Raw genomic sequence first — 26,247 nt, forward strand, 5'->3', positions numbered from 1 at the left:
CCCAGGGAGTGCTTCGATAGCACATCCTTGCCATCGTTTGTTTCATACTCGATTTCCGACTTTACTACCATTCACCTGTCAACGGTGACGCCATTCCGCAACCGTCTTCGATTCACCAGACTCCAATGTCTAACAATCCACCGAAATCGCCAAACCAATACCGATTCTCTCGACAGGGTTTCCAACCGTTAGACAACACCCAACCAGCTGGCAAAATGGCAGCAAACGACGCTACTATCGACATCCCTCTCCAGACTGTCGTGAGTCACACGCCTTCTCACGCGCGTACTGTGCAGGATGAGACTATGACCGAGAAAGGTGGTCTATTCCACCGCGGTGTCCACGGCAGACGGAGGATCCAAAAACTCGATTCCAAAGCCAGTGGAGCTGATACCGGCGACGACGGCGAGAATACTCTCAATCGAATGGGCAAAATCTACAACAAAATTCTCAACTTCAGCATTGTCACCCGTTATTTCATCTATGTTCTTCCCCTTGCCTTAGCAATTGCTGTCCCTATTGTCGTTGGAGCTACAGTTGCTATGGGTGCTAGAATTGGGGGTGTTAGGATTCTCTGGCTCTTTATATGGATCGAGATTGGTGAGTTAACCGGTATCCGTTTTGGGTTATAAATTCTGGACTAATAAATGCACGTAGTCTGGTTGGGCCTATGGGTCTCCAAAATTATCACTCACTTCCTGCCGGCCATCTTCGAGTTCCTCATGGGCGTCGTGAGCGCTGGTGTCCGCAAATATGCCCTAGTCCTAAAAGCGCTAGAAATTCCTCTTTCTCTCGTTGGTTGGGCGATCGTATCTCTGGCTACTTTCATTCCAGTATGTATATCATTTCCCGCGGCATCTACAGATAGCTCAAAAAAGCAGATTACTCTTTCGGTCCCCACCGCTCGTCGCGAGCATCATGGAGTTGCTGCCCAATGGCAAATCGTAATCCGTCAAATCCTCGTTGCCGCACTGATCTCCGCCTGCGTTTTTGCTGCAGAAAAGCTGCTTATCCAGCTTATTAGCATTAACTACCACCGTAAGCAGTTCAATGCAAAGATAAAGGATTCCAAACGCAATATCCATCTTCTCAGCCTGTTGTATGATGCATCAAGGACTTTGTTCCCCGCTTATTGCCGTGAGTTTGTTGAAGAAGATTACATCATCAATGATTCGCTACAGATCAACCTGGGAAGTAAGAAAGGCACCGGTCATAATCGATCTGGATCCGCTACTCCTCTAAGACTGCTCCATGATGTGGGTAGATTTGGTGACAAGATCACTTCTGGTAAGTTTTATTAGCCTCGGGATAAAAAATCATGTAATCTAATTATCGCAGTGTTCGGCAACGTTGCACATGAAATCACTGGCAAGAAGGTTTTCAATCCAAATTCTGCCCATACTATTGTCATCGAGGCTTTGGAGAAAAATCGGTCTGCCGAAGCCTTGGCCAGACGCCTCTGGATGTCTTTTGTTGTTGAAGGCAAAAACTCGCTGTTCCAAGAAGATATCCTAGAGGTTCTTGGTGGAGGCCGCCAAGTGGAGGCTGAAGAGTGCTTCGCTGCTCTTGACCGAGACGGAAATGGTGATATCAGTCTTGATGAAATGATTTTGACTGTGACGGAGTTTGGTCGCGAGAGAAAGTCTATCGCTACAAGCATGCATGATGTTGACCAAGCTATTGACGTTCTTGATGGACTCTTAGCGACTGTCGTGTTCATTGTCTGCGTTTTCGTGTTCAGTAAGTACCATTCTCCTCGACACTTGCTGAAATAGTCGTTAACATTGTCCTAGTTGCCTTCCTTAACGCTAGCTTCGTTACGACTCTGGCCACATCCGCTACAGCGCTGTTGTCATTGTCCTTTGTTTTTGCAGCAACATGTCAAGAGGTCCTTGGGTCTTGCATCTTTCTTTTTGTCAAGCATCCTTACGATATCGGTGACCGCGTCGACATCGGTAGTGATCAGCTCACCGTTGAACACATATCATTGCTATTTACAGTCTTCAAGCGAGTCGCCACTGGTAGAATGGTTCAGATTCCTAACATCGTTCTAAACGGCCTGTGGATTGAAAACGTAAGCCGTAGCAAGGCCATGAGGGAACAGGTTTCCATGTTTGTCAATTTTGATACAAGTTTCGAGGACATCAAGGCTCTCAAGAATGAGATGCAGACCTTCGTCCTGGATAAGGAGAACAATCGCGACTTCCAACCCGAGATCGAAATTGAAGTCGTTGGTATCGCTGAGATGAACAAGTTAGAATTGCGCGTGGAGATTCGACACAAGGGCAACTGGGCCAACGAGGCAGTCCGCGCTGCCCGTCGATCCAAGTTCATGTGTGCTCTTGTTCTAGCACTCCGTAAGGTTCCAATTTATGGGCCTGGAGGCGGTGACGCTGCGTTAGGCGATGCTGGCAAGCCATCTTGGTCTGTTGCTATCTCTCCAGAAGAGGCTATCAGAGCACGGGACCAATTCAATGAAGACAAGGAAGCCAAGCGACTCTTCCCAACTAAGAAGCCGGAATCATCAGAAGACTTGGACGAAGGCGAGTCAACCAGCACAGATTATCGCACCAGCACTGGTATGCCCTCTGAGATCAAAGCAATTGGCTCGCTGAACTCCCGCGCCCCTGGAGCAGACCCGGCTCGCGATGATGCATGGAATGGTCGTGATGACAACAGCACTCTGGGTCGTCCTAGTATGGACCGACCGGACCTTGAGGAAGTTCATGGCCTTGTGCACAAAGAAAGCAGCAGAGGAAAACGCAAACAAGGCCCAGTCGTTGAACAACCGCGTCAACCCATCCCGCCACCAATCCCCATCCCAATCATCGCGCAGCCCCAGCCACCACAGCGCGAACAGGCAGCGTCTCCAGCTTCAATGTCTAGAGAATATCAGCAGATGACACCAAATGTTCAGCAACAAGGACAGGGGGTGCAAATGAGACGCCCGGTTGGATCCCACCCACCACAGGGCAATGCCTTTGCCATCTCCATGCAGAGACCAATCCAGGCGCCTCGCATGACAACCCAAAACAACGCGGGCTCAAACAATCCATACGGAACCCCATCACCGCAACAGCAGGAACAGCAGCAAGGGCCACATAGAGAGTAGATAAATGACATGGGCAACACGGGATTGAATGCGGGATGAGTCTCCTTTGTCTACCTTAAAGGAGTGAACGGCATGGGTAACTTCTGTTTCTTCAGGCAGAACGCCTACTTCGCCATTTGTGGCTTTAGATATACGGTATATGGGAAGGCACCCTTCACGGACGATCGGATTTACCAGTTTCTTGGATGGGTAGGGTCGAGGCGCTCCTAATGGCTCACGTGGATTTACTATAATCCCCCCATCAATGTAGATTCGGAATAAAAATTTATTTAGGATCAGGTCCTATGGTATCTCAGTGGTGTTTATCCATTTGCTTCAAACACCATGGACTTCCCCGCTAAACAGACTGGCGATCTGAATGAAGACGTAAGACGTTACTGTGCAGGCGACTGGAGCCTCGCAATGGGTTGAAGGGAGGCCAGAACGAATCAACTTCGCAATTTGGTTAAATCCCACTGCTTATGCCATCTTCAGCAAATATACGCATACACAGTGAGGCCCTAGAAATAAAGTCCAGGAGTGAATTCATCAAGTAGTGCCCCTACCTAATAAACACCATTATGTCCCCCGCGGTCACCAGAGTGCCTCGTAGCCATCCCATCCGCAAACGCCGTGGTCCGAAACGCCAGAATCCCATTCCTCTTGCCTCACAGAGTAACTCCTTGTTGCAATTACTTTTGTACCAGCGAACTTTTTGCAGTGTTTCGTCTCACTCCCTTGCTACCTTACCTCCCACCAGCACCAGCACCAGCAGCAACAGCAGCAGTAGCAGCAGCTCCCTCTACTGCAGCGCCCTCACGCGGACCATCAGTCCCCACGGTAGTCCCGCCCGCCGCACTTCCCAGCGCACTCTCGCTTCTCCGCCCTCGCGGCCCCGTCTCGGAGCTGCTGGACCTTCGGCCTCGGATCACCCTCTCCAACTCCCTGATCCGCCGCCTCAGCAGCTCGTTCTCGCGCTTCGCCTCCTCCAGCTCCTGCCTGTAGTGCGCCACCTCCTCGTACCGGGGTGTCGAGACGACCGAGCTCGCCCGGCCCTGCCCGGACGGCGCGTCGGCGGCCTGCGGCGCGCCCGCGGGCTGGGACGAGGCGGAGTAGCGGTGGTGCTGGTGCTGGTGTTGGTGCTGGTGCGCGATGCCGGCGGAGGCGGCGCCGAGCGGGATGCCGGTCGTGAAGGTGGTCGGGCCGTTGTAGGAGGCGCTGACGCTGCCGCGGCTGACGCTCGAGGAGCTGCGGTGGCGGCGGGACGTCGTGGGGTGCGTGGGGCCCATGAGGGCGCCCGTGTGCGCGGCCGACGGGTCCGTGGCGTCGAGGAGCAGGCCTGGGGCGCCCGAGGCGTTGGAGGAGGCGGTCGAGGCGACGGAGGCAGAGTGCGCGCGCAGGGCGCTGAGTTCGCGCGTCAGGCGGTTGACCTGGAGCGAGGGTGTTAGTGCGGTGGAGGAGTGTGAGGGGTGCGGTGGGCTTCAGGCTGAAGCTCTTAGAAGAGTGCTGTGCTATGGGTCTTCAGAACATACCACAGCCTCCTGTTCCTTCTCCAATTCCAGGTGTAGCTCAGCTGCCGTAAGAGGGCGCGGATGCCTCATGGGCACACCAGTGGCGTCGACGCTAGGAACATGGCCGGTGAGACTCGGACTGAGAGGAGGGAATGACTGCTGAGAATGCTGAGTGGACGTTGGCATTGACCCGCCTGGAGAGGCTAGCGGGAGTGGAGGAGGGCTCATTGGGAATATCTGCGACGCACGTCGGGATGCTGGCGATGAAGAATGACGGGAATTGAGCGGCAAAGCGGGTGGCAGGTTGGCTGCATTACGAGGTGACGGAGGGACGGAGTTGAGATCTGGCGCCATGATTGGGGGGGCTCTCGAGAAGGATGCCAGAGAGTGTGAGTGATTTGCTTGTGAGAGGAAGAGGCAGGTAGAGCAGTGGAGAGGTGGAGAGGTAGAGAGATAGAGGGATAGTGGTGGGGCTGGAAAGGTGTTGAAAGGGCTCAGGTAGGCTTTGTCGAAGTAGAGTTTATTGGCGTTTTACAGAGTGGCCATTGTTTGTTTCAACGGGTTGTCGAGGGGCCATTCAGCCGGGCGTGGTTAAGGCCTGTCAAGGTGTTGCGGAACGCGGTGCGTTGTCTTGCACGTCGTTTTGCTCCTGTCCACTCACGACTGCTTGGCGAGTTGAGGGGGCATCAAAGGTGAAGCGTTAATTTCCCACGCATGAAACATGACTATCTAGCACCATTTCTGTGCCAATCAAGACGCTATACAGTTATCTCTCTCATCCTCATAACTCTGCTTCGTATCAAAAAACTAAATGCCCATGTCCATGCTTTTGAGACAATATAACTAGCAGCAACGCCAACTCCACCGCCCCTAGACCTGCTCTTTTGTGCAGGTAACCCTGTGACGCAAACCGAGATTATCATCCAGGATACGGCAGATAGATGTTTAGTATGTCCTCGCCAGGTTACGGAGATACCAGTCCACTAGCCTCCGCCCTACCTTCGCCTCAGAAACGTGGATGAGATCCTAGAATAAATGCGTTAACAAAATTATTCACCAGTCAGCCATGATTAAACACTTACGCCCTCCATAGCATAGTCTAGATCGCTGCTATTAACAACATCGCCCTCAAGAAGTCCACCTTCGCTCCAACGCGTTTGTCGGCTCCTCTGCTTATTGACGAGCAACCAATTCCTCAACTTCTCTGGCTCCACTTCTAGGAAACCAGCGAGCTTCTTCAGATCCATCGTCGTGTACAGCTTCAGGTAGCTCTTCACAGTCGGGGACCACATATTATTTTTCACCTCATCCATAAAGATGCGCAGGTGATGCTCAACGGGGTCAATATTGATCTCAGGGTTGTCGAAGTCGGGAGGGGTTGGCGAGATAAATTTCGGGCATGCCGATCGGAAGAGCTCTTCGAACAAAGGGAGTGATTCAGGGCCTCCTCGCTGCAGACGGTTAAACTGTTCGCCGTATTTCTCACGGAGCGCAGTGTGGATGGTGTCATCCAGCCGTGTAGGGTGAAACGCAACGCAGATGGCGATCAGGGCATACATTTGGTCGTTCTTCTTCGTGATTGAGTCATACTGAGCATTCTTCTGGAAGTTCTTCGTTCGCGACACGTAAACAAGAATGTGGCTAAACATGCGGATGGCGTCTGCATATCGGCGCATCATCATGTACGAAAATCCGACATAGTAGTACGTTGTGAAATGTGCTGCCATGACACGGGCGAACATAGCTTTTTTGTTGAGCTCAATGTCGTCCAAGGTCTTGAGAGCAAGACTAAAGTCACCCAAAAGACAATGCACTCGCAGAAGGCCAATGATGGAGAAGTATCCCAGCATTTTGTACAGGGGCCTGTTGCCGTATTCTCCAGCATACAGGCTTTGGTCTTCGCCTCTCTTCATCGCTGCGAGCTGTTCACTAATCTGTGACCTCTGGATCAAGGAATAAAGGACGTTCAGGACGCTGTAGCAACCCCACGTGTTCGGATTGTCTCGCAGTAGTTGTATCTCCTCCTCATTTTCGGCCTTGAGAGCTATTTTTTGGCGGTAGCTGCAGAAGCTGTTGAACTGGTAGATAAATTCGTCGATAACATCCCAAGCCCAGTAATACTGCATTAGTGTTAGTGTTCCCATTTACGACTTCCTCGAACATATTCCTCACCGATGGGACCTCTAAATCCACTGGGCCGTCCGAGTTAAGTATGAAGTGAAAAAGGCTGCAGTAGTTGTCGTAGCTCGCAAATTTCGTCTCCAGAGTGGCTTGGAATTCTAATGGCGTCGCGGCAGCCTGCAACTGCGCATGTATATCCTGGCTGCCTCCCAGCGATGTGGTTCGGTCCAAACCTTCCATTCCACCATCATACTGCACTTGTTCCCGGTAGTCGTTCACGAGGGCCTCCTCTTCGGCATCAGACTCATCAGCTGGCGCCCGTATCGGGGCTTCGCCATGCTGGTAGGGAGGAACGCGTTCTCGTAAACTCATCCTCAGATATAGCTCCTCTGGAGACTGGAAGATGGATATCGAGGAAGAGTGGGAGCGGATGCGCGGCGTCGCTGGTGTGAAGGCGTTCAAAGTTCGAATTTCGTGGTGTTTCGCTTCATGGTGCCAAGGCGCCCAAATCTGTGGCTTTTCGTTATCGATAGCGCGAGGGGCTCGCAGCGAGTCATGACGTGGGTAGGAGGATGAGCGAGAAGGCTGTGGGCATATTGAATACTTCTAACTGCAAGTGCTGACCCTGGGAAGACCATATATATAAAGTCCATTAAACTTCTCAATCTACTCATTCATCATGGCACCCGTATTCAAGGTTGCCGTAGTCCAGCTCTATCCCAAGGTCCGGTCCTGCAAAATCCCCTACCTTCTCCAATCTCTAACGCCACCTTCAGCCTATGCAAATCGAGCAAAATTTTAACAAAGCAGCCTCATATATCCGCTCCGCCGCTGCTCAAGGCGTGGAGCTCGTAGTCCTGCCCGAATACCATTTGACGAATTGGGTTCCGAAGGACCCGAACTTCCTCTCTTTATGTGGGCAATGGGAAATTTACCTAAAGAAGTATCAGAACTTGGCGAAAGAATGCAAGATATGCATTGTGCCAGGCACTATTGTAGAGAGGCGGGACGGCGCTGAGAAGGAGGACCAGCTGCTCAACGTTGCTTATTTCATCGACCATACGGGCGAAATAATTGGCAAATATATCAAGAAGAACTTATGGTGAGTAAGCAGAATCCTCTTCAGTGAGGGTTATTTCCAATCAGGATCTGCAGGGGTCCAGAACGAGAATATCTTACCTCCTCTGGTCGAGACGTGCACGAAGTCTTTGACACGCCGCTTGGTCGAGTAGGAATGTTGATCTGCTGGGATCTCGCCTTCCCAGAGGCCTTCAGGGAGTTAATATATCAGGGAGCCAAGATCGTCATTATTCCCACCTTCTGTAAGTTCTCTTTAGCAAGTCTCAATACGGAATAGTAAATTATGGGACTGCTCTAACGTGAAAAGTAGGGACTCTCAACGACTGCTCTGAAGTTGGCCTGAAGTTCAATCCATCCGCGGAAGCAGTCTTCCTTGATAGTGCCCTAACTGCTAGGACGTTTGAGAACACTTGCGGTATGCCGGCTATTCTCCAAATCCTGAGCTCCCTTCTTGCTAATTGTATTAGCCATAATATTCGCGAATGCAGGGGGGCCGCCAGGCCATGGATATGCCGGCCTGTCTCAAATTACAGTCCCCTACATCGGACCCTTGACACGGCTAGGCAGTTGTGCTGAAGGGATGAGCGTCGTGGACCTCGATTTGGGTGTCTTGGAGGATGCCGAGGAAAACTACAAAGTCCGCGCTGATCTAGCCAGAGACGACTGGCATTATGACTACCGGCATAGCAAAATGAAAGAAAGGCTGTAATCGGGTAAGCAGTTTTAGGAAGCATATATTTAACACATAAATAACTTTATCATTGCAAGTCGTGCAATCTGCCGTATTTGGTTCAACAACTTGAGACAGAAGATCTGTCATAGTAAGAGGAAAAATGCAATAAAGGGGTATCTATAAACAAGGAAACGGCCCTCCAATGGCCTTGAGCCTTGCCATCAGGTACTAGGGGGCCATGTAAACGCTAGGATGCTCGAATTGTATCCGTTAGGATAAAAAGACATTGTAAGCCGCCATGACGCCAGACCGGTGCGACCGATGTAGCCCTTTGAGCCTTTTTCTGAGTGCAAAGCATACGGGGGCCGCCGAATCCTTAGGAACAGGGTGATTTACAGGGGTATCGCCGAGCAGCGGCTTGGTGGAAGAGAACAATCTAGGAAAACGCAGTTGTAACGGAAGGCCGAGCCTTCTAGCCGTACGAAAGTTGCTCCTTAACGATAGGTGCTCTACAGAACGATGTCTTGGGCTTCAGGCAACGATGCCGGCATCTGCCCAGCTATCAATTCTAACACCGTAACCAGGAAAGTTTTCCGTTTCCTCTTCATCATCAGAGTCTGGCTCTGTACCGTCCGTATTTAGAAGTGCAAATCGGTTGGTCACTGGGGCCACCGTCGTTGTCTTCGGTCTTGAAACCGGCACATGATCCTTCCAGCTTCGAGCCGGGACTTTTGGCAAGGGCGCTGCGCACTCGTCGGGATACCACTCAATACGCAAGCCCTTGTATTCAGTGCGTGACATCATGCAGGTGCGAGCGAAAAGAGCATTATGTACTGAGTTGGTTGATATGTGAACATCGCCATCTTTGAACTTGACTCCAATCACTACCAGGTTGTGGATATGGTCTAGATCCTCTCGGATGCCTTCTTCTGTGAATTTTCCAGTAGCTCCACGGATGACTAGGTTACGAGTCGCACCGATAGATATCTTGTTAGCAACATGGTGGGGAAGGTGGAATTGGCGATCGTTCCAGCGCACTTCGATCTATGTGCTATCAACAAAGTGAACAAAGGGCTTCAAAGGCCATGAATCATACCCTCTTTGCATGGATATAGAAGTCGTTACGCTTCGCGTAGGCAAGGAACTCCTGCGCTCCTTCAACAAAAGAAACTGTTGCAGAACGATCGTTTCGAATATAAATATCTAAAAGTCTACCTCCACGTATAATGTTAACTAGATCTTGGTGCGTTGTGTGATCGGAAAGGTTTGTGAATAGCACAGTTCGTTGATCGTCTCGTGGAAAATGCGGCCGAGATGACGTAGGGTCAGCAGCATCAGGGCTGAAATGCTCGTCTCTCTCAGGAGGCGTATCGACAGAGTCTAGCTGTCCAAAGCTGTGAGTCCTGTTTAGGTGGTAGGAACTAGGCTTTGGTAGGAATCCTTCCCCCACGGCAGCACTAGAAGTATCTAGTGACATTGCACTGCTCTGCAGCACTGGCATGGTGATTGGTACGGAATTTGGCCTAGTGTACGTGTCATCCCACCCCCTGGACACGTTGGTCTCTGCATTGCTGTATTCGGTCTCACCAGAGATGAGGGTGTCGAGTGTCTCTGAAGTCAAGCCGCCTCGAAAAAGAGCACTTCGCAGGATGTCTGAATAACCACTTATCAGTCTCGGTTGGATAACCAGCAAGTCAAGCGGGAATAACATCGGGAGGCATTGGGTGAAGATTCCCAATTAAGCTAGTCTGAGAGGACGAAGTTTATGAACGTACTATACTCCCAAGCAGCCCGAAGCTGGGAACGAACCCAATAGTCAGTAACTGATCAACTACATACAGGAGCTCTTGGCGGTCGGTGCCGAGAAGTATCAGGACAGAACTGCAGGCCTAGAAGACTACACAACCACACTTAACTTCTAGACTCAAGTATATGAAGCCTCCTTGGCCACAGCATCTAGATACTTTGGAACCGACCCATAATTGGAATTGTAGGAGCTCACGAGATGGTCATGCTCCGCCTTGGAAATTGTCACGGCGGTCGGGGGAGCGTGTGATAGGGTGTCATGTTCGCCGCTAGAAGTATGCTGTTTATGCTCGAATTAACACTCTCTATCTTCGAGAGGCGTATGGCAATGGGCAGGACACAGAAGCACTGACAAACTCGGCACTGATTGCTAGGTTAGCTAGAGGCTTGCATTGACGAGGTCGCATGAGCTGGTAGGGATACTCACCGACGGAGCAAAGCCTCGAAATAGGTTTTACCAATGGTCACTGTGCTCGCCATTTTGCAAAAGCAATGAAGCGGTACGGAAAGCACAAGGAAGCCTGAGGTTGCACGGGGACAGATGGGGGGGAGCAGGTGTTTTCGGCGATTAACTAGTGCACTCAGCTCTTTCGTTGGAAGGTCCAAGCTCCCTGCAGCCAAACCTCGAAGCGCTACCGCAGCGCAGGACCCCGGGTTTTCCCAACTTTTGCTGCCAGATCGGCGCCCACCATCACCACCATCAATTGCGAGTTCATGGACCAGAATGCGCCTGCAACACCGCACGATGCCCCTCCTCAACTGGCAAAACACATTAGCATAGGGAATAGTGATGGAGTCAGTTCTATCTTCTCGCAATTGGCGAGCAATCCATTTTTCACTGCCGTAGGTCGCGCCGCGCTATTATTCCTGGAGGCGCCCAGTGAACTAAATATATCTACCACAATAGGGATTTGGCTTAGCAGGCCTTGCAGCTATTGCGCGCATAGGCCAGAAAAGCCTCAGACAGGGCGCCGACCTGCTTCGACGTCGCATGCTTGTTGACCTTGAGATCACCCGTCATGATGAGTCGTATCCATGGCTACTGCAATGGATGACTGCCTATCAGCGAACACAAATGACTGGTATGCGTTTGTCTACGGAAAGTCATAGGTAGAAATGCGCCTTTCCTTTTTCACCCCGCATAGGCTTCCAGTAAGGACGAACTGACCGCTAATCTAGCAACACTTTACAGCACGGTCTCATCTCTTCCCTGATCCGAAGATTCAATCCTCGGCTACATCATCTCCAAATCCAAACATCGAAAGTTAGCAGACCTGGCGGAGCCTCTAACACGCACTTCTCTCTTGTCCCCGGGCATGGACGCCACATACTGCGTTATGGTGGATCGTTAATTATGGTGAACCGACAGAGAGAGAAGGCCTTTGATATGGCTAGTGGCACGCCATTCGAAACAATAACTCTCACGACTCTCTATGCGCATCGAAACATATTCGAGCAGATATTCACCGAGGCCCACCAATTAGCACAGCAAATGCAGGAAGGGAAAACGGTCATATATAATTCAATGGGACCTGATTGGAAGACTTTTGGTCAACCAAAGCGAAAGCGCCCGTTGGATTCAGTCGTTCTGGAGCGGGGCGTGAAAGAAAGAATAACAGAAGATTTGCAAGCATTTCTCGCGGCTAGAACCTGGTATCTTGATCGTGGGATACCTTATCGGAGAGGATACTTACTCTATGGGCCGCCAGGGACCGGCAAAAGCTCCTTCATACAGGCTTTAGCCGGCCACTTAGACTTCAATATTGCAATTCTTAACGTCAGCGAACGCGGCCTTACGGACGACCGATTAAATCACCTACTCACTAAGGTTCCCCCAAGAACCATTGTGTTGTTAGAAGATGCCGATGCGGCATTTGTCAATCGCAGGAAGCCTGACGAGGATGGTTATGCAGGAGCCACAGTTACTTTTTCCGGGCTGCTCAATGCTCTTGATGGTGTAGCAAGTGCTGAAGAGCGTATCATATTTTTGACGACGAATCATGTCGAACGATTGGACGAAGCTCTCGTTCGACCTGGCCGAGTTGACATGACTGTTCGTCTCGGGGAGGCGACAGAATGGCAGATCGAGCAGCTATGGGATCGATTCTATGCTGGTGTTGACTCCGATGGAGATGGCAGGAGAAGATTCATAAAGCGGGTGCAGGAGCTTGGTTTGGTCAATGCGATAAGTACCGCAGCCCTACAAGGGCTATTCTTGTTCAACAAGGGTGACATGGACGGGGCAATTTCCATGGCCGAGAGGCTTGCCACTAGCCATGGGCACGGGCATGTCGACCTCCAGTAAATTGTCATGTTGTCTGATGCACAAAAGTCATTCATAGGCGTTTATTGTTTTGTATTATTGTACTATTATTGTATATTAGACCGGTTTTTTCTGGCTAAATGAGGATCCGCGAAACACCCGTCGCGTAGAGTTAGTATACAAATTAGTTACAGACGCCGTCGATTGAAGTTCTGCTGAGGTCCCTTACCAGTATACTATCCTTTACAACGTTGAAATGGGCCCTGCAGTTATCGATAAGGGACCAGCCAATCGGAGAACCTGGTTCAATGCAAGTTAAATCCAGTAACGAATTCTCTAAGGACTCCAGGGTTGTAAGGGATATCCGATTGATCAATATCAAGTCTCTTATCGCGTTTAGGAGTCGTATACTGTAATGGTCGTCGCAAGATTTGGGGTCGCGTCCGAAGTGCAACGGCCCTACGCATGAATGCCCTACGTAGAGCCCTCGTACGCAGAGCCTTTATACGTACAGCATCTCTTCAATTCCGGTGGTTAGTGCAGCCACTTCCGCGCGGCCTTTTTGTAGGGATGCGCCAGGATGTTGTATCCCTTGACACGGCAATTTGGGTCCTTAAGTTATTGATAAAAATCAACCAATCGGAAAAGCTGGGTTAATATAAATATCCAATTGAATCCAGTCGTCAATATAAGCGAACTTGGCAAGGGACCCTGCCGTATCAAGGGATACGTAGAGCCTCTGTGCGTAGAGCTGTTGTGCAGAGCCTCATGTAGACAGGGGCTGTAGTTTACAACGTACACAACGATGCAATAATAAGCTTGAATTTTGGAAATCTAACGACATAGTCTTGCGGATCGCGGTTTATTTAGTCATTCTAGCTATCACGAATAGCCTTAAGTGTTGTGGTAGTTAATAGATTTGGGAGCAAAGAGGTTGATTTTGGACTAATTACCCTTTCTGACGAAAGCGAAGCCCAAAACGGCTTAGTGCGTTGGAAGAATGTTCGGGCCCGAGATAACTTATCAGATGAAGCTGACCTCGAGACCAGCACAACCTTTCCTTCCACGCCCTGCATTTCCCCTGCCAGGCCCCGCTGTCTATACATATGAAGCCTAGTGAGGGAATCATAGAGGCCAAGTCAGCTTTTTCCCGTCCCCCTCAAAACTTCAGCCCTGGTTCCGCAAGCTCGGCAGCTCCGCCTTCGCCCGGCGTCTACGAGCTACATGAGCTTCCCGAAAAAGCACAGCACGACACTTCAAGTCTATGCACCTGCTCGGGATCCAATGACGACCGTGGTCAACAAGAGTCAGGGTTTCTTCCGCAATTCTCGTCAGCTGGGGACAGGGCCGAAATGTCTCGCGCCCCGCTACTGGTGCGTTCATCGCCAGCGCAAGGCACTGGCTCTTATGGTGGTCTTCCAGTCGTTTCTTTAAGTTCCAGCGCGGGTACCACCGATATAGAGGACAACTTAGCCACTACGAATGCCCTTGCACAGACTCGGCGGGAAGGAAAGAGTAAACTAAGGTATAGCGACCCCAGTACGGGACCGTCGGGTCCCTTCATGGAACAAAATGAGGCCGAATACGTCAGGAGCAATGCTTCTCTGCCAGGCTCACGGCCACGAAGGAGAAACTCCAAGGGTTTTAAATCTAGGCGTGGCCGTAAAGAAATATCTACAGCACTTCATAAGACACTTGAGGATCAGCAGGAATCTGGACTGGAATCTAAATTTGCCTCTGGAAGTGTGGTACCAGCAGCGGCAGGAATGAGCCGAGTATTCGAAGACCTCCACTCGCCTTCTAGCAGCAGCGTCCAAGAGGGGTCCACCAGCGAAGATGACGATACCTCGGAAAATCACGAATTATTACACGACAAACCGCCCACAGATCACCCAGCAGATGACTCGCCATATGCTCAAGTTCGGGCATCGGTACGTCCAACAGATGACGTTTCACTATCCATAAACACGCCACGCATGTGGACACTTTCCATACTCTTCGCCATTTTGGGCTCATCCACAAATTTGTTCTTTTCCTTGCGGTACCCGAGCGTCAGCATTACTCCTATCATTGCACTTTTACTAGTCCATCCACTAGGCCTTCTTTGGGATCAGATTCTAAAAAGACCGTATGATGAAGAAGAAAATTTCGTAGATGGGTCTCTCCTATCCCGGAACTATGAAGCAAACTTGAGGGAACAAACCGAAGGGTGGGGTACTGGTCAGAATAACTTTATTTCCGCGTTTCCTGTCGATGCGTCAGATGAGCTGCAAGTTCAAATGTCATGGAGACGTCGATTACGGTTATGGCTTGCGCAGGGCCGCTGGAACGAAAAAGAGCATTGTTGTGTTTACATCAGCAGTAACGTTTCCTTTGGGTTTGCATTTGCCACCGATGTAAGTTCTTAAAGGCATGCCTCGAGGGGCTCTGAGAGCTGAAAGAAGAAACAAGGTTATCGTAGAACAAACACAATTCTATCATCAAAAATTTGGAATCACATACCAGATCCTACTTACAATCTCTACGCAAATATTGGGCTACGCACTCGCTGGGCTGACACGCCGATATCTAGTCCATCCGAGCGGCATGATTTGGCCTGGGACTTTAATTTCTGCGTCAATGTTCTCCACCCTACATAAGGAGGAGAATAAGCCCGCTAATGGCTGGCGAATTACTCGCTCGAGGTTCTTTCTCTGTGTCTTCAGTGGCTCAGTAGCATTCTACTTCCTCCCAGGACTTTTGATGCCCGCATTGAGCTATTTCAGCGTCATCACGTGGTTTTCCCCGAAGAATGTCACTGTAGCAAATTTAGTAAGTACGAATGCAGAATTTATGGACTTTGCTTATCTATTTTAGTTCGGGATCGCCTCCGGCCTGGGGCTATTTCCATTAACTTTCGACTGGTCTCAAATCGCCTACATCGGATCTCCACTTGTAGTCCCATTTTGGGCTGCATTAAACATTGTCGGAGGGTTGGTCGTCGTGATGTGGATTATGGCGCCAATAATGTGTATGATTTCTCCGTTGCGTAAAGTTGAAATCTCGGTTGACACCTGCCTACAGATTACTCAAACGTGATGTTTTCCGCTTATATGCCTATCCTCTCTGCGGCCGTCTTCGATAACACCGGAAAACCTTATGATGTAAGCAGGATTCTGACACCAGACTTCCTTTTTGATAAGGAAGCATACCGCAGCTACAGCAGGGTTTTCTTACCTATCACCTATGTTTTGAGCTATGCCCTCCAGTTTGCCGCACTGTCCGCCCTAATCTCGCATACCGCACTATGGCATGGCAAAGACATCTGGAGGCAATGGCACCGATCTCTAGCCGAAATTAAGAATAAAAACGAAACTGCCTATGAGCCATTACCTTCGAATGATCACCATGTGAATGGCCACCACGAGAATGGTAATCGTCCAAGGTCTCGCCGCAGCCAATTGCGGAACGCGTCGGAACCTGGATTGGATAATTTACTCAGTGTAGAGGACGTTCATAATCGGCTAATGAGAAGATATGACGATGTTCCAACCAGTTGGTACATTCTAACAGGAGCCAGCATGACTGCTATCGGTATCTTCTTAGTGGAGTAGTAAGTTTCCTTGAAGTCCTTGTTGAATTTTGCTTATCACCATAGTTTCCCCGTATATCTGCCATGGTATGGGCTCCTCCTCGCTCTTAGTATCGGTGCTATTCTCTTTATTCCCATTGGGATTGTAATGGCCATCACAAATCAGCAGAGCAGCCTCTATCTGATTTGTCAACTCATTTGCGGAGTGATATTTCCTGGACGTCCCGTAGCAAACATGGTTTTTACAACTTATGGTTATGTAAGTGTGCCAGTTTAGCCGCTCCCTCCTACTTCCTAACATTTCTATTAAGATCACTTCTACTCAAGGCCTTAAATTTTCCTCTGATCTGAAGCTTGGCCAGTACATGAAAATTCCGCCACGAATTCTCTTCGCGTTACAGCTTTCTGCAACGGTAGTCTCAAGCCTGACGCAAATAGGTGTCTTAAACTGGATGCTTGCCTTCATTCCAGGAATTTGCACTCCGGAAGCCATCAACGGATTTACATGCCCGATCGCGCGAGTCCATTTCAATGGCAGCATTCTCTGGGGCGTAGTCGGCCCCAGACGGTTCTTCGGGCCAGGAGCTCTCTATCGTCCACTAGTTTGGAGTTTTCTAGTCGGTGCTGTGGCCCCCGTAGGTGTATGGCTTCTTGGCCGGCGAAACCATAAGAGCATTTGGCGTAAAGTTAATTTCGCAGTCGTCTTTGGTAGCCTAAGCTGGATACCCCCAGCTACGGGCCTCAACTTCTCGGTCTGGGCAGTCGTATGCTGGATCTTCAACCATGAAATTCGGAAGAGAAAGACCGCATGGTGGGAGAAATATAACATGACTCTTAGCGCGGCGTTGGACTCGGGTCTTGCAGTCGGCGTAGTTGTCATATTCTTTGGTGTTGTGTACCCGGGGTGGATGAGTGGATTCAGTTGGTGGGGAACGGAAGTATACAAACAGGTCCGTCATTGTCCCTTCCTTCCTACCATTGGAGTGCCTGCCCAAGAGGGCTTTATGAGATGGACAGCTAACTTCGGTCTTTTAGGGTTGTGACTGGAAGGCTTGCCCTTACAAAGAAGTTCCAGCAGGACAGCATTTTGGGCCAGATGTTTGGTAAAACGAAGATGCATAAATTAGATATGAGGAATATCAATTTAAGCAGCCAGATGATTCAGGCCAAGGAAACATTTTCAATCATCGATTGACTAGTTCCAACTCTGCGGCATCTTTTTGACCTACATGAATTTAGAGATAGTCTTCTCTCACACGCCAATTCGTTTTAGTTAAGCCGAATTGTAAGACTCGAAATGCTGTATCAAAGAGCGAAAAATGTATTTGTGGATAAGATTTGGCTTAATTCTTCCTAAACTATTATACTGTTCGCATAGCTACTATTTCCTTGATTGTACAAGTGTAGTGGGCTATCTAGACGTTTCAATCTTTAGCTTTCGTTCCTAAACCTCCTACATTTGGTATAGGTTGTGGCCTGCTTTCATCATACTCCGCCACTTCCGCTAGGTCGGCCCAAATTTCACTGCGCCTTAGTGCTATATGCAGCAAGGATAATCTAGAAGCACATCTCAGGAGTTGAGGCGTGAACATCGATAATATCTCGAAACATTTCTCCAATGGGACACTATAAATGCTTAAGAACCTCCAAGAGAGGTGGGTCGGCCGTAAGCAAACTGTGATTTTGAAATATCAGCTGAAAGCTGGCAACATACACTTGTAATTGAAAAAGAATTCTTTCGTAATTTGATTACTCTCCTGCTAAAAATTAGAACGGCGAACTCTCAATCAACGTCTGGAACTGGCAGGCCGTTGTAGAGCTTCATTCTCCGCCCTAACGCTTCCATGGCTTTCATTGCGTTTTCCTCTCGCAGTTTCGTTGCCTCGGAATCCGATACAAGTACGAAATCATATGTTATGAGCTTATCTCCCTCCTTAACACCGTATTGCTTAGCCTGCTCGGCATTGACTGTACTAAGCTCAATAATAAGGGACTCCTTCACGCCGAACACGGCGTCTGAGGTCTCGTATGGGTCATGGCGAAGATAGAGCGCCCTACCCGTAATCCCGATCAGCATGAACAGAACCTAAAACTGGTTACAAAGAAGCGGGCGATATTAACTTACGTAATTAGGTGGTCATAGCCCCTCTTGTTAAACATAAAATGCATATGGCTCGGACGATACGGATGCCTCTTCAGGAGCTTCAGGAGTTCCCCTACAGGCCCATCATGCGGGATCGGATACGGCACCGGCACAATCGCCTTAAACCAGAATACGCCGTCATGGTCGCTCTTCATAACGGCACGTCCATCTGGTCCATCGCGATCGGCATGCTGCACATCATAGAAGCCCTTCGAGTCCGTCTCCCAAATGTCGATCCTCACATCCGAAATGGGCTTGCCGGAGGTATCTTTGACAGTACAGAGGACAAGGCATGGTTCGCCATCGGGGTCATGTGAGATAAGGGAGCCGGCGGGTTCATGTCGAGCTTCGTGGGTGTGGAAGGGACCTAGGACTGTGCCTTCGGTGCTCGCAGGTGGTTTGGGGTGATCGATACTGTCGACAAGGAGGGAGAGGCCGATTATGTCGGAGAGGAGAATGAATTCCTGATGCTGTGTTAGCCAATACCTCTATCTTTTGGGTGGGAAGGCGCTGTGTTTATGACTTACTTGTCGCACATCACTGCATATTTGGCCCACGGATGTCAGGAAATCTATTCCCGCCATCCATTCGTTTGTACTAAGACGGGTCTCGCAGGCAAAGTCATGGACGTGTGTCACAAGACGCTCGAGAATGTATTTTAATCGTGGATCCGGTGTCCGTGAATTTATCATGTGCACATTCTCGGTGATGTTCTCGATGGTGAGATCTTTCAATGGCGGGATGTCCACCTGAGAAAGGTCCATCCCAGCGGAGTTTTTGGTTTGTGAAAAGATTTAGAGGGATGTAAATGGTGCGATTCCACTCGCTGAGGTTTATGGCTAAGGAGGGAAGAAGATAGAGAGAAAAGAGAAAAGAAAACGAAGCGAAGAAGCTGTGAGGGAAAATAAATTAGCCATGACGGTGCGCGGGCACAGTTCCACTATTATTACCGGTGCCGTCAACGCGTTCCTGCTTCCCCAGGTGAGATTCTCCAGACCCCACGGTGGTGTGTACTGCGAGGGGTACCGTGTCCTGGCCCTCCTTTGCCCCGCATTCTTCGGCCTCTCTTTCGGCAGAGCCTTTTCCCTGTCTCCCTACCACCGCCGACACCACTCATCGTAGCCGTTCACAGCTGTGCTTATACAAACTCATGCATAGCATTTAGCATGTCTCCAATTCAAGTATTGTGCAAAAAGGGTCGCGCAAAGTTCTGTGCTATATCGCATCTCAAGCAAATACACTCATGGACTCTGCAGCTTGCAGAAATGTGAACATGGTATGTAGCCAGGGAGGACCGGAAGATGCGATTTCTATCGTAATTCGATCACGGGAAGCGCTAAAGAGCGCCATTAAATGCCGCCTTTCTACCTTTCTCGGTAATGGTCTGACAACGTATAATCATAGTGCTTGATCATAAATCAGGTAAGGGTCCTAGATGTTCTTGAAGGCCCCTTGAAGGAAACGTAGAGAAACGAGTACGATCAAGTATATCTTCGGCGTCTCAAATACCACGTCTATAGTTGTGCCTTCGATTTCGGTTTGAGATGCTTCGCAGCATACTCAATCGCAGCTGTATACCCATACACACCCAGACCGCAGACGACTGCCTCTGCTTTATCACTCAAGTAGCTGTGATTCCTGAAGGTCTCCCTCTTGTGTATGTTGGTGACGTGAACCTCGATGAAAGGTACATCAACACCGAGCAGTGCGTCCCGCAACGCTACACTCGTGTGTGAAAGCCCCTGGGTTGATAACAATAGCATCGATCTTTCCTCGCGCTTCGTGTATGCGGTCGATGATAACGCCTTCGTGGTTCGACTGGATATCTTCGAGTTGGATAGAGAGTGACCCGGCTTGCTGCTTTGCTTGCTCTACCACTTGGAGGAGAGTTGTCGAGCCGTATAGGTGCGGTTCGCGCGTGCCAAGGAGATTGAGATTAACGCCATTGATTAGAAGAATACTCTTTGCCATAGTGGCAAAGCTTGTATACGGGTTGGTTTAGGATATCAGGTGTTAAATGTGAAGATTGACCTCTGCTCCGTTCAGCTGAATTGATAAAGACTTCGTTTGACCCACCTGGGAGGCATCGTGATGCAATTTGGGCCTGCACTCCGGTGGAGGAAGAGTATTTTACCGGCTGTTGATTCGTTGAATGATCATCGAGAATACCCGTTAATACCCATGGATATCCAGCGAATGTTATTCGAAGCCGTACAGAGCAAGTCAAATACTGACAACCAATTGATGGACTTATGTCCCATAATACTGGGTCTCAAGTCACGATTGATTGGAGGTAAAACGAGAGGGTTAGAGCAAGAGAATATCATTCGTATCGGGAAAATCTCGGATCTCCGTCTTGTGGACGGCGGCTTCCTGCAGTTTCTGGCCACCACATCCGAGCGTTCGCTTTACAAAGTGCCCACCTCCCCCCGTCTTCCTTACACGGAATGGTTCAATCATGCCAAAGCTTAGTCGAGAGGAGTTGGACGAGATTTATATCTTTGCTGTCAATCTGAGCAAGGAGGCGGGACGCTTGCTTCTAGACGCTGCAGAGTTGAGGTTTGGAATGATAGAGCTGAGGAGCAGCTCATGTTGAAAAGGACAATGCTGTGAACCTAGTCACTCAGACCGATGGGGGTAAAGATATTTAGAGTAGTTTGCGCTGAGAGCATATCATTAGAGCTTCTACAGCTCACTGAAGCAATACATCATTGCTCATGTGAAACGGATTTGGTGCGATGTTGGACCTTGTGTATACAGCTATGGGTTCATTTGACATATGGTGGGAAGGAGGGTGTTGGGAATGGTGAGACAACACTCTCAGTATCTCTGCAAGAAGCTTGAAAGCTGACAGAAAATGTAGGGATGGGCAGCTGGAATTGCGATTTTGCAAGAAGCAGGGGGGTTGATCACTGCCAACCCTCCAAAAGACCATGTTACCGCATCTATCGAGGATGTTAAACTCGGTAGTCATTTATATCTAACCACCCGGTAAGTGCATCCTGAGGTATAGTCGTTCAAAAGTCCTTATGCCGACACCTCGCCCAGATCAAAAATGTTATGTTCACTTGTTACTTCGCCACGCTCTTCATCCCCACCAGAATGCGCTTGTGACGGCAATGCTGACTTTTGAGTGTTTTAAAGCCCCGCAGGCCCATCCTTAACAGAATCAGGTTGTCAAGGACAGGAGCGGACGGTGCGAGAGGTTTGGCGAAGAGTACGCAATCTCGATTACTCTCGCCCGGCCAAGCCGCAATTACTTCTTTTCTTCCGCCACTGCATATCATTTGTTCTATTTGTTTCTCATACAATTTTCCTCATCAAGCAAACTTTGAACAAGTGGAGCATCCCGGATGCTCATTCCTTAGATCTTCGATTCATTGAGTTTGGCGGCAATAACTTGATGTACTTTCTTCACTGGTAGTTCGTGAAGGTCCTTTCCGGTCCAATACCTATCCTACGAAACATTAGCCCTTTCAACTTAAACCCACAATTCAAATGTGTAGAAAGGAGAACGCATAAACTCATCCGGAATCACAAACTTCGCTTGAACGCATTCGACTTACCTGCTCCAGGCCTTGCCAGATCATGGCCTCTGTCCCTAAAATGACATTCCACCCAAGCTTCTGGCTAATGTCTGCGATTTCGGTCCATGGCGTCGGATGGTAGCACATTTCTAATATTGCACCCTTATGGTCTTTTCCTAGCAAGCATTCTAGCACAGCCCTAGCCTCTTTCTCCGCCACGGTCCGTGGCGAGAAGTTCGGCACGCATGCCACCACAGCTCCAGGTCCTTCCATTTTCTCTGCCTCGGCTACAGTTGCCACGTGCAACATGCCCTCCCCAAATCCACGTGCGGTGCATTCTCCGATGACGGTATCGACTTCGGATCTGTCGCGATTTACGATGTATATCTTGCTCGCGCGCATCCACTTCTTCAAGGCATAAACAGCACTTCTAGCAGCTCCTCCGCCGCCGATCACTAGACCAGGTCGATCATGGAAACAGGCGTCAGGGTCACTGATGTTTTGGTAAAAGGCATCCCGTATGCCGACGACATCAGTGTTTGTGCCCATGTAGAGGCGCCGGTTTGTGATAGGGTCATTGCGTACAAAGAGAGTATTGCAGGCGCCAACGCCGCGGCCTTCGGGGGTGAGGGAGTCGAGGTGCTTTAGGATGGCAACTTTGTGGGGCATGGTTACTGAAGCTCCTACAGAGTTATCAGGCTAGTGTTAAGGAATATGTTGAACGAAGTACTTCTTGTTGCGGGGAATGATCAAGGCGTGTGGTAAGTTTTTTTAGGATCTTGTGAGGACTGATTCTTTTGAAGGGAAGAGCGGTATATCAAGTCACCGATCTTTCTCGATCAAACTATCTAATCCCTAGCAACGAGGCTGATGTACAAATGATAGATTAGGATGGATTCGGAGTTACACACCTACCATAGAATTTAGGATTCCGAATCAATTCTAAGAAATGATCCATATCCGTCGAGTCAAGCGGCAGCTGCGCCCAATTGAGCCCCAGGCTGTCATACACGGTCTGATGAAGCAACGGCGACATGGAATGGGTAATTGGATGCCCGAAGAGGTAGCCTACCCGGTCGAGATGGTCTGACGATGGTGTGTCTGTCATGTTGAATTTATGAGGGCCAAAGAAGAGTGTGTGGGAACAAAATAGTAGGGAGACAGCCGAGCAAGCTGTTCCGGGGGATGCAGAAGTGTGAGAAGGAAGACGGCGATGCTAGAAAGTCACGTATTGAAGTGCTTGAGAGAAGCTTAACAGGCACTTGGCATCAAAACACGATCCGAACCAAGTGGAGACAGTAAAGAGAAACAGACGTCTCGGATTACCGCATTGGATTGTCTGGTAAGGCATAGGGTGGTGGGCGGAGTGGAGTTGGAGGCCGTAGCATTCAGGGCATGACCCTGGCGGGGATTGCAAGACCAGCAAGGCTGGTAAAAGGCTGGTAAGGGGTTAGCGAAGGGTTACGCAGCAAAGGGCTGGCAAAAGGTTGCGAAGGATTGAATGCTTTCCCCAGGCGGGAGGTGGGCCCGGGGCAAGTTCGGGAAATTGCATTTCCCAAGTGCCGCTCGACGCCCACCCCAGCATGTACATGTAACGATTCCAGATCCCGTTCATGACTCGCCTGGGGAACAACATGGATGCGTCTGATCCCCAAGAGCGACCTCTCTGCTGGGTCAGGAAAATTTCTCTTCCCATGCAGAAGAGGAGCAGCACGGGCGCTAGTTTGTGGCGGGCGGGCCTCGAGATGCGCACCGATCTAGCTTCATCACCGTCCCCACGGGGTTGTCCTTCGCTCCTCCGACTTGACCGGAGAGATAAATAGGTGAGGCCTGTCGTGATCCTGGCCTGCTATCATCGTCACCACCATCAATCTCACCATCTTCCCTCCTTCCCTTGTTTAGCATCAAGTCATTTGGGAGGCCTTTACTGTGTCATCCCCCATCGTCTTCCTGCAATCAACTCCACCCCTTCCGGGAAGCTTGGTGCATCGTCGTCTCTGTTTGTTTACGCTCATCTTGCCCTTGGGTGCTCCTCTTCGGTCTCCTCAAAATGGGCATCCTCGCGCTTGTTGAGGATAGGCCAACGCCCAAGGCCGTCTACAACTGGCGAGTATACGCATGCGCAGCTATCGCCTCCTTTGCGTCATGTATGATCGGCTACGACTCTGCCTTCATCGGCACCACCCTAGCACTTCCGTCCTTCACCGAGGAGTTCAAATTCGCTGATATGACCGCTGAACACCTGGCTCTTGTAAAGACCAACATCGTCTCTGTCTATCAAGCTGGCGCTTTCTTCGGTTCATTCTTTGCATATGCCACGAGCTATTTCCTTGGACGCAAGAAGAGCCTTTGGATCTTTGTCACTGTTTTCATTCTTGGTGCTGGCATGATGCTTGGCGCCAATCAACAGAGAGGACTTGGAGTTATCATCGGTGGACGTGTTCTCGCTGGAATTGGCGTTGGTGGTGCCTCCAACATGGTTCCCATCTACATCTCAGAATTGGCTCCCCCGGCTATCCGGGGACGTTTGGTTGGTATCTACGAGCTTGGTTGGCAAATTGGCGGCCTAGTTGGTTTCTGGATCAACTACGGCATCAGCGAAACAATGGCCCCCTCTCATAGCCAATGGCTCATTCCTTTCGCCATACAACTAGTCCCAGGTGGTCTTCTCTTGATCGGTTCCCTCTGGATCAAGGAGTCACCGAGATGGTTGTTCCAGAAGGGTGACAGGGAGCGGGCATTGGCAAACCTGTGCTGGATTCGCAATCTCCCGGCTGACGACATCTATATCGTTGAAGAGGTTGCCGCCATTGACGCTGGTATAGAGTATGAACGTACTCATGTTGGTGCTGGCTTCTGGAAGCTGTTTGTAGCATTGAAGGATCGAAAGGTCCTATGGTGATTCTTCTTGGGTGGCATGCTCTTCTTATGGCAGAATGGATCTGGTATCAATGCTATTAACTACTATTCGCCAACAATTTTCAAAAGCATTGGCATCCAGGGAACCAACAATGGTTTTCTTACCACGGGCATCTTTGGTGTTGTTAAGACTGTCGTCACCTTTGTATGGTTGCTTATCCTGATTGACAAGTTGGGTCGCCGCAAACTTCTTATGGTAGGTGCCTTTGGGGGTTCTCTCTGCATGTGGTTCATTGGTGCATACATCAAGCTCTCTGATCCTGCTGCACATACGACGAACACGAAACTATCATCCGGTGGCATTGCAGCTATTTTCTTCTTCTACCTCTGGACTGCGTTCTATACCCCATCTTGGAACGGTACCCCATGGGTCATTAACTCTGAGATGTTTAGTCAGAATACCAGGTGGGTGTCATGCCATTTTTTCCCTATAGAAGCACCCACTGACCAATTCACTATAGATCGCTCGGCCAAGCCTCAGCTGCAGCAAATAACTGGTTCTGGAACTTCATCATCTCCCGATTCACCCCCCAGATGTTCCTAACGATGGGATATGGCGTCTATTTCTTCTTTGCATCGCTTATGATTCTTTCCATCCCCTTTGTCTACTTTTTGATCCCTGAAACTAAGTCTGTCCCCCTTGAGGCTATGGACAGACTTTTCGAGATTAAGCCTGTTCGAAATGCCAACAAGGTTATCATTACCGAACTTCGGGAGCAAGAGGAGGAATTCAGGCATGATGCGGATGGTGCAGGACTTACAGCAGAGAAGACGAAGGATTCGAGGATTGAAAGAGTGTAAGATTCTGTTATTGATTTTGCATTGGCCACAAGAAATTGGTGTGTCGATCAAATTCCCATGGTATATATTTCAATTGGGGCGAACGATGTAAATTTTAAATCCGGTCATTACGAGGTTAATGTCGATCGGAAGACTAAAAGATAAAAATAATGATGACTCTGTCTCATTGCAAGTGGCTCTAGAGCCTCATTATATACACTAAGTAGGTGGCAAAGACTGACGTCGACGCTAACGTCGATTTGAAACTGTTACCTCATTGCCACCTAATCGACATTGGGTAATAGGTAATAGAAAGGTAATGGAAATGGTGTAAAGTCATAAGGTGATCGGCAACTAGAACATGAACAGGGTAATCACTAAAATCCGGCCTAGATCGACACACACCCCCAGCTTTAAGCTCCCATAGGTCAAAGCTATACTGCGGGTCTTGGCATAGTGTTAGGTTAAATATATCCATATCTTCCTCCACACTTACCTTTATTAATTTAGAAGTATAAGTAGACCGATATAGATAAACAGAGCTTCGTAATAGGTGTTAAAACTATAGTATAGCGGACTAGAGCTAATAGACCTAAGTAGTACTTGTGACGGGCTCGTACAAATGCCTCTGAGACGAAGCTTGTAGATTGCTACCATACAAAGATACTAAGCTAAAGAGAAGAAGAAGAGGAAGGCCGCTAGTGGTCGCCAAGGCGCTAGTGGTAAGCGAGCCAATAGCGATTTTCTATCCTGGGGATGGAA

The 26,247-nt window shown here is 49.5% G+C and overlaps 10 protein-coding genes across 10 annotated transcripts; 4 read left to right on the forward strand and 6 right to left on the reverse strand.

The window, feature by feature from the left end:
* Nucleotides 1-215: 215 nt before the first annotated feature.
* Nucleotides 216-3,112, forward strand: K441DRAFT_569912 (uncharacterized protein; the record flags this gene model as incomplete). Its single annotated transcript, XM_067643883.1, has 5 exons — nt 216-600; nt 658-833; nt 882-1,287; nt 1,339-1,740; nt 1,794-3,112. 5 exons carry the CDS (start codon nt 216-218, stop codon nt 3,110-3,112), a joined length of 2,688 nt encoding a protein of 895 aa, XP_067502201.1.
* A 2,435-nt stretch (nt 3,113-5,547) lies between these two features.
* Nucleotides 5,548-7,095, reverse strand: K441DRAFT_569506 (eukaryotic translation initiation factor 3; the record flags this gene model as incomplete). The annotated part of the gene is made up of 3 exons (XM_067643867.1): nt 5,548-5,628; nt 5,685-6,722; nt 6,775-7,095. 3 exons carry the CDS (start codon nt 7,093-7,095, stop codon nt 5,548-5,550), a joined length of 1,440 nt encoding a protein of 479 aa, XP_067502202.1.
* Nucleotides 7,096-7,280: 185 nt separating this feature from the next.
* K441DRAFT_662863 (carbon-nitrogen hydrolase) lies at nt 7,281-8,585 on the forward strand. Its single transcript, XM_067649108.1, has 5 exons — nt 7,281-7,447; nt 7,500-7,825; nt 7,879-8,045; nt 8,114-8,218; nt 8,271-8,585. Exons 1-5 carry the CDS (start codon nt 7,403-7,405, stop codon nt 8,510-8,512), a joined length of 885 nt encoding a protein of 294 aa, XP_067502203.1. The 5' UTR covers nt 7,281-7,402; the 3' UTR covers nt 8,513-8,585.
* A 422-nt stretch (nt 8,586-9,007) lies between these two features.
* K441DRAFT_678851 (uncharacterized protein) lies at nt 9,008-10,187 on the reverse strand (the record flags this gene model as incomplete). Its single annotated transcript, XM_067651195.1, has 2 exons — nt 9,008-9,520; nt 9,573-10,187. The coding sequence occupies 2 exons, from the start codon at nt 10,185-10,187 to the stop codon at nt 9,008-9,010; spliced, it is 1,128 nt and encodes a 375-aa protein (XP_067502204.1).
* K441DRAFT_177905 (uncharacterized protein) lies at nt 10,096-10,840 on the reverse strand. Its single transcript, XM_067640355.1, has 4 exons — nt 10,710-10,840; nt 10,636-10,645; nt 10,316-10,562; nt 10,096-10,129 (listed from the first exon to the last, which is right to left on the reverse strand). The coding sequence occupies exons 1-3, from the start codon at nt 10,760-10,762 to the stop codon at nt 10,401-10,403; spliced, it is 225 nt and encodes a 74-aa protein (XP_067502205.1). The 5' UTR covers nt 10,763-10,840; the 3' UTR covers nt 10,096-10,129; nt 10,316-10,400.
* A 156-nt stretch (nt 10,841-10,996) lies between these two features.
* Nucleotides 10,997-17,380, forward strand: K441DRAFT_614430 (OPT-domain-containing protein; the record flags this gene model as incomplete). Its single annotated transcript, XM_067645680.1, has 10 exons — nt 10,997-11,125; nt 11,190-11,392; nt 11,462-12,583; nt 13,663-14,941; nt 14,997-15,356; nt 15,402-15,555; nt 15,609-16,137; nt 16,183-16,375; nt 16,428-17,066; nt 17,152-17,380. 10 exons carry the CDS (start codon nt 10,997-10,999, stop codon nt 17,221-17,223), a joined length of 4,680 nt encoding a protein of 1,559 aa, XP_067502206.1. The 3' UTR covers nt 17,224-17,380.
* Nucleotides 17,381-17,899: 519 nt separating this feature from the next.
* On the reverse strand, nt 17,900-19,023 carry K441DRAFT_678854 (cathecol 1,2-dioxygenase; the record flags this gene model as incomplete). Its single annotated transcript, XM_067651196.1, has 3 exons — nt 17,900-18,170; nt 18,242-18,723; nt 18,787-19,023. 3 exons carry the CDS (start codon nt 19,021-19,023, stop codon nt 17,900-17,902), a joined length of 990 nt encoding a protein of 329 aa, XP_067502207.1.
* Nucleotides 19,024-19,773: 750 nt separating this feature from the next.
* K441DRAFT_688278 (Dehydroquinase) lies at nt 19,774-20,230 on the reverse strand (the record flags this gene model as incomplete). Its single annotated transcript, XM_067652170.1, has 2 exons — nt 19,774-20,031; nt 20,063-20,230. The coding sequence occupies 2 exons, from the start codon at nt 20,228-20,230 to the stop codon at nt 19,774-19,776; spliced, it is 426 nt and encodes a 141-aa protein (XP_067502208.1).
* A 1,393-nt stretch (nt 20,231-21,623) lies between these two features.
* On the reverse strand, nt 21,624-22,894 carry K441DRAFT_569606 (quinate dehydrogenase; the record flags this gene model as incomplete). Its single annotated transcript, XM_067643872.1, has 3 exons — nt 21,624-21,716; nt 21,826-22,485; nt 22,694-22,894. 3 exons carry the CDS (start codon nt 22,892-22,894, stop codon nt 21,624-21,626), a joined length of 954 nt encoding a protein of 317 aa, XP_067502209.1.
* Nucleotides 22,895-23,463: 569 nt separating this feature from the next.
* On the forward strand, nt 23,464-25,669 carry K441DRAFT_706637 (quinate permease). The gene is made up of 3 exons (XM_067653677.1): nt 23,464-24,676; nt 24,722-25,110; nt 25,167-25,669. Exons 1-3 carry the CDS (start codon nt 23,837-23,839, stop codon nt 25,504-25,506), a joined length of 1,569 nt encoding a protein of 522 aa, XP_067502210.1. The 5' UTR covers nt 23,464-23,836; the 3' UTR covers nt 25,507-25,669.
* The last annotated feature ends 578 nt before the right edge of the window (nt 25,670-26,247 follow it).

Source organism: Cenococcum geophilum, assembly GCF_001692895.1.
Source record: "Cenococcum geophilum 1.58 unplaced genomic scaffold K441scaffold_31, whole genome shotgun sequence".
NCBI classification, from domain to species: Eukaryota; Fungi; Ascomycota; class Dothideomycetes; order Gloniales; family Gloniaceae; genus Cenococcum; species Cenococcum geophilum.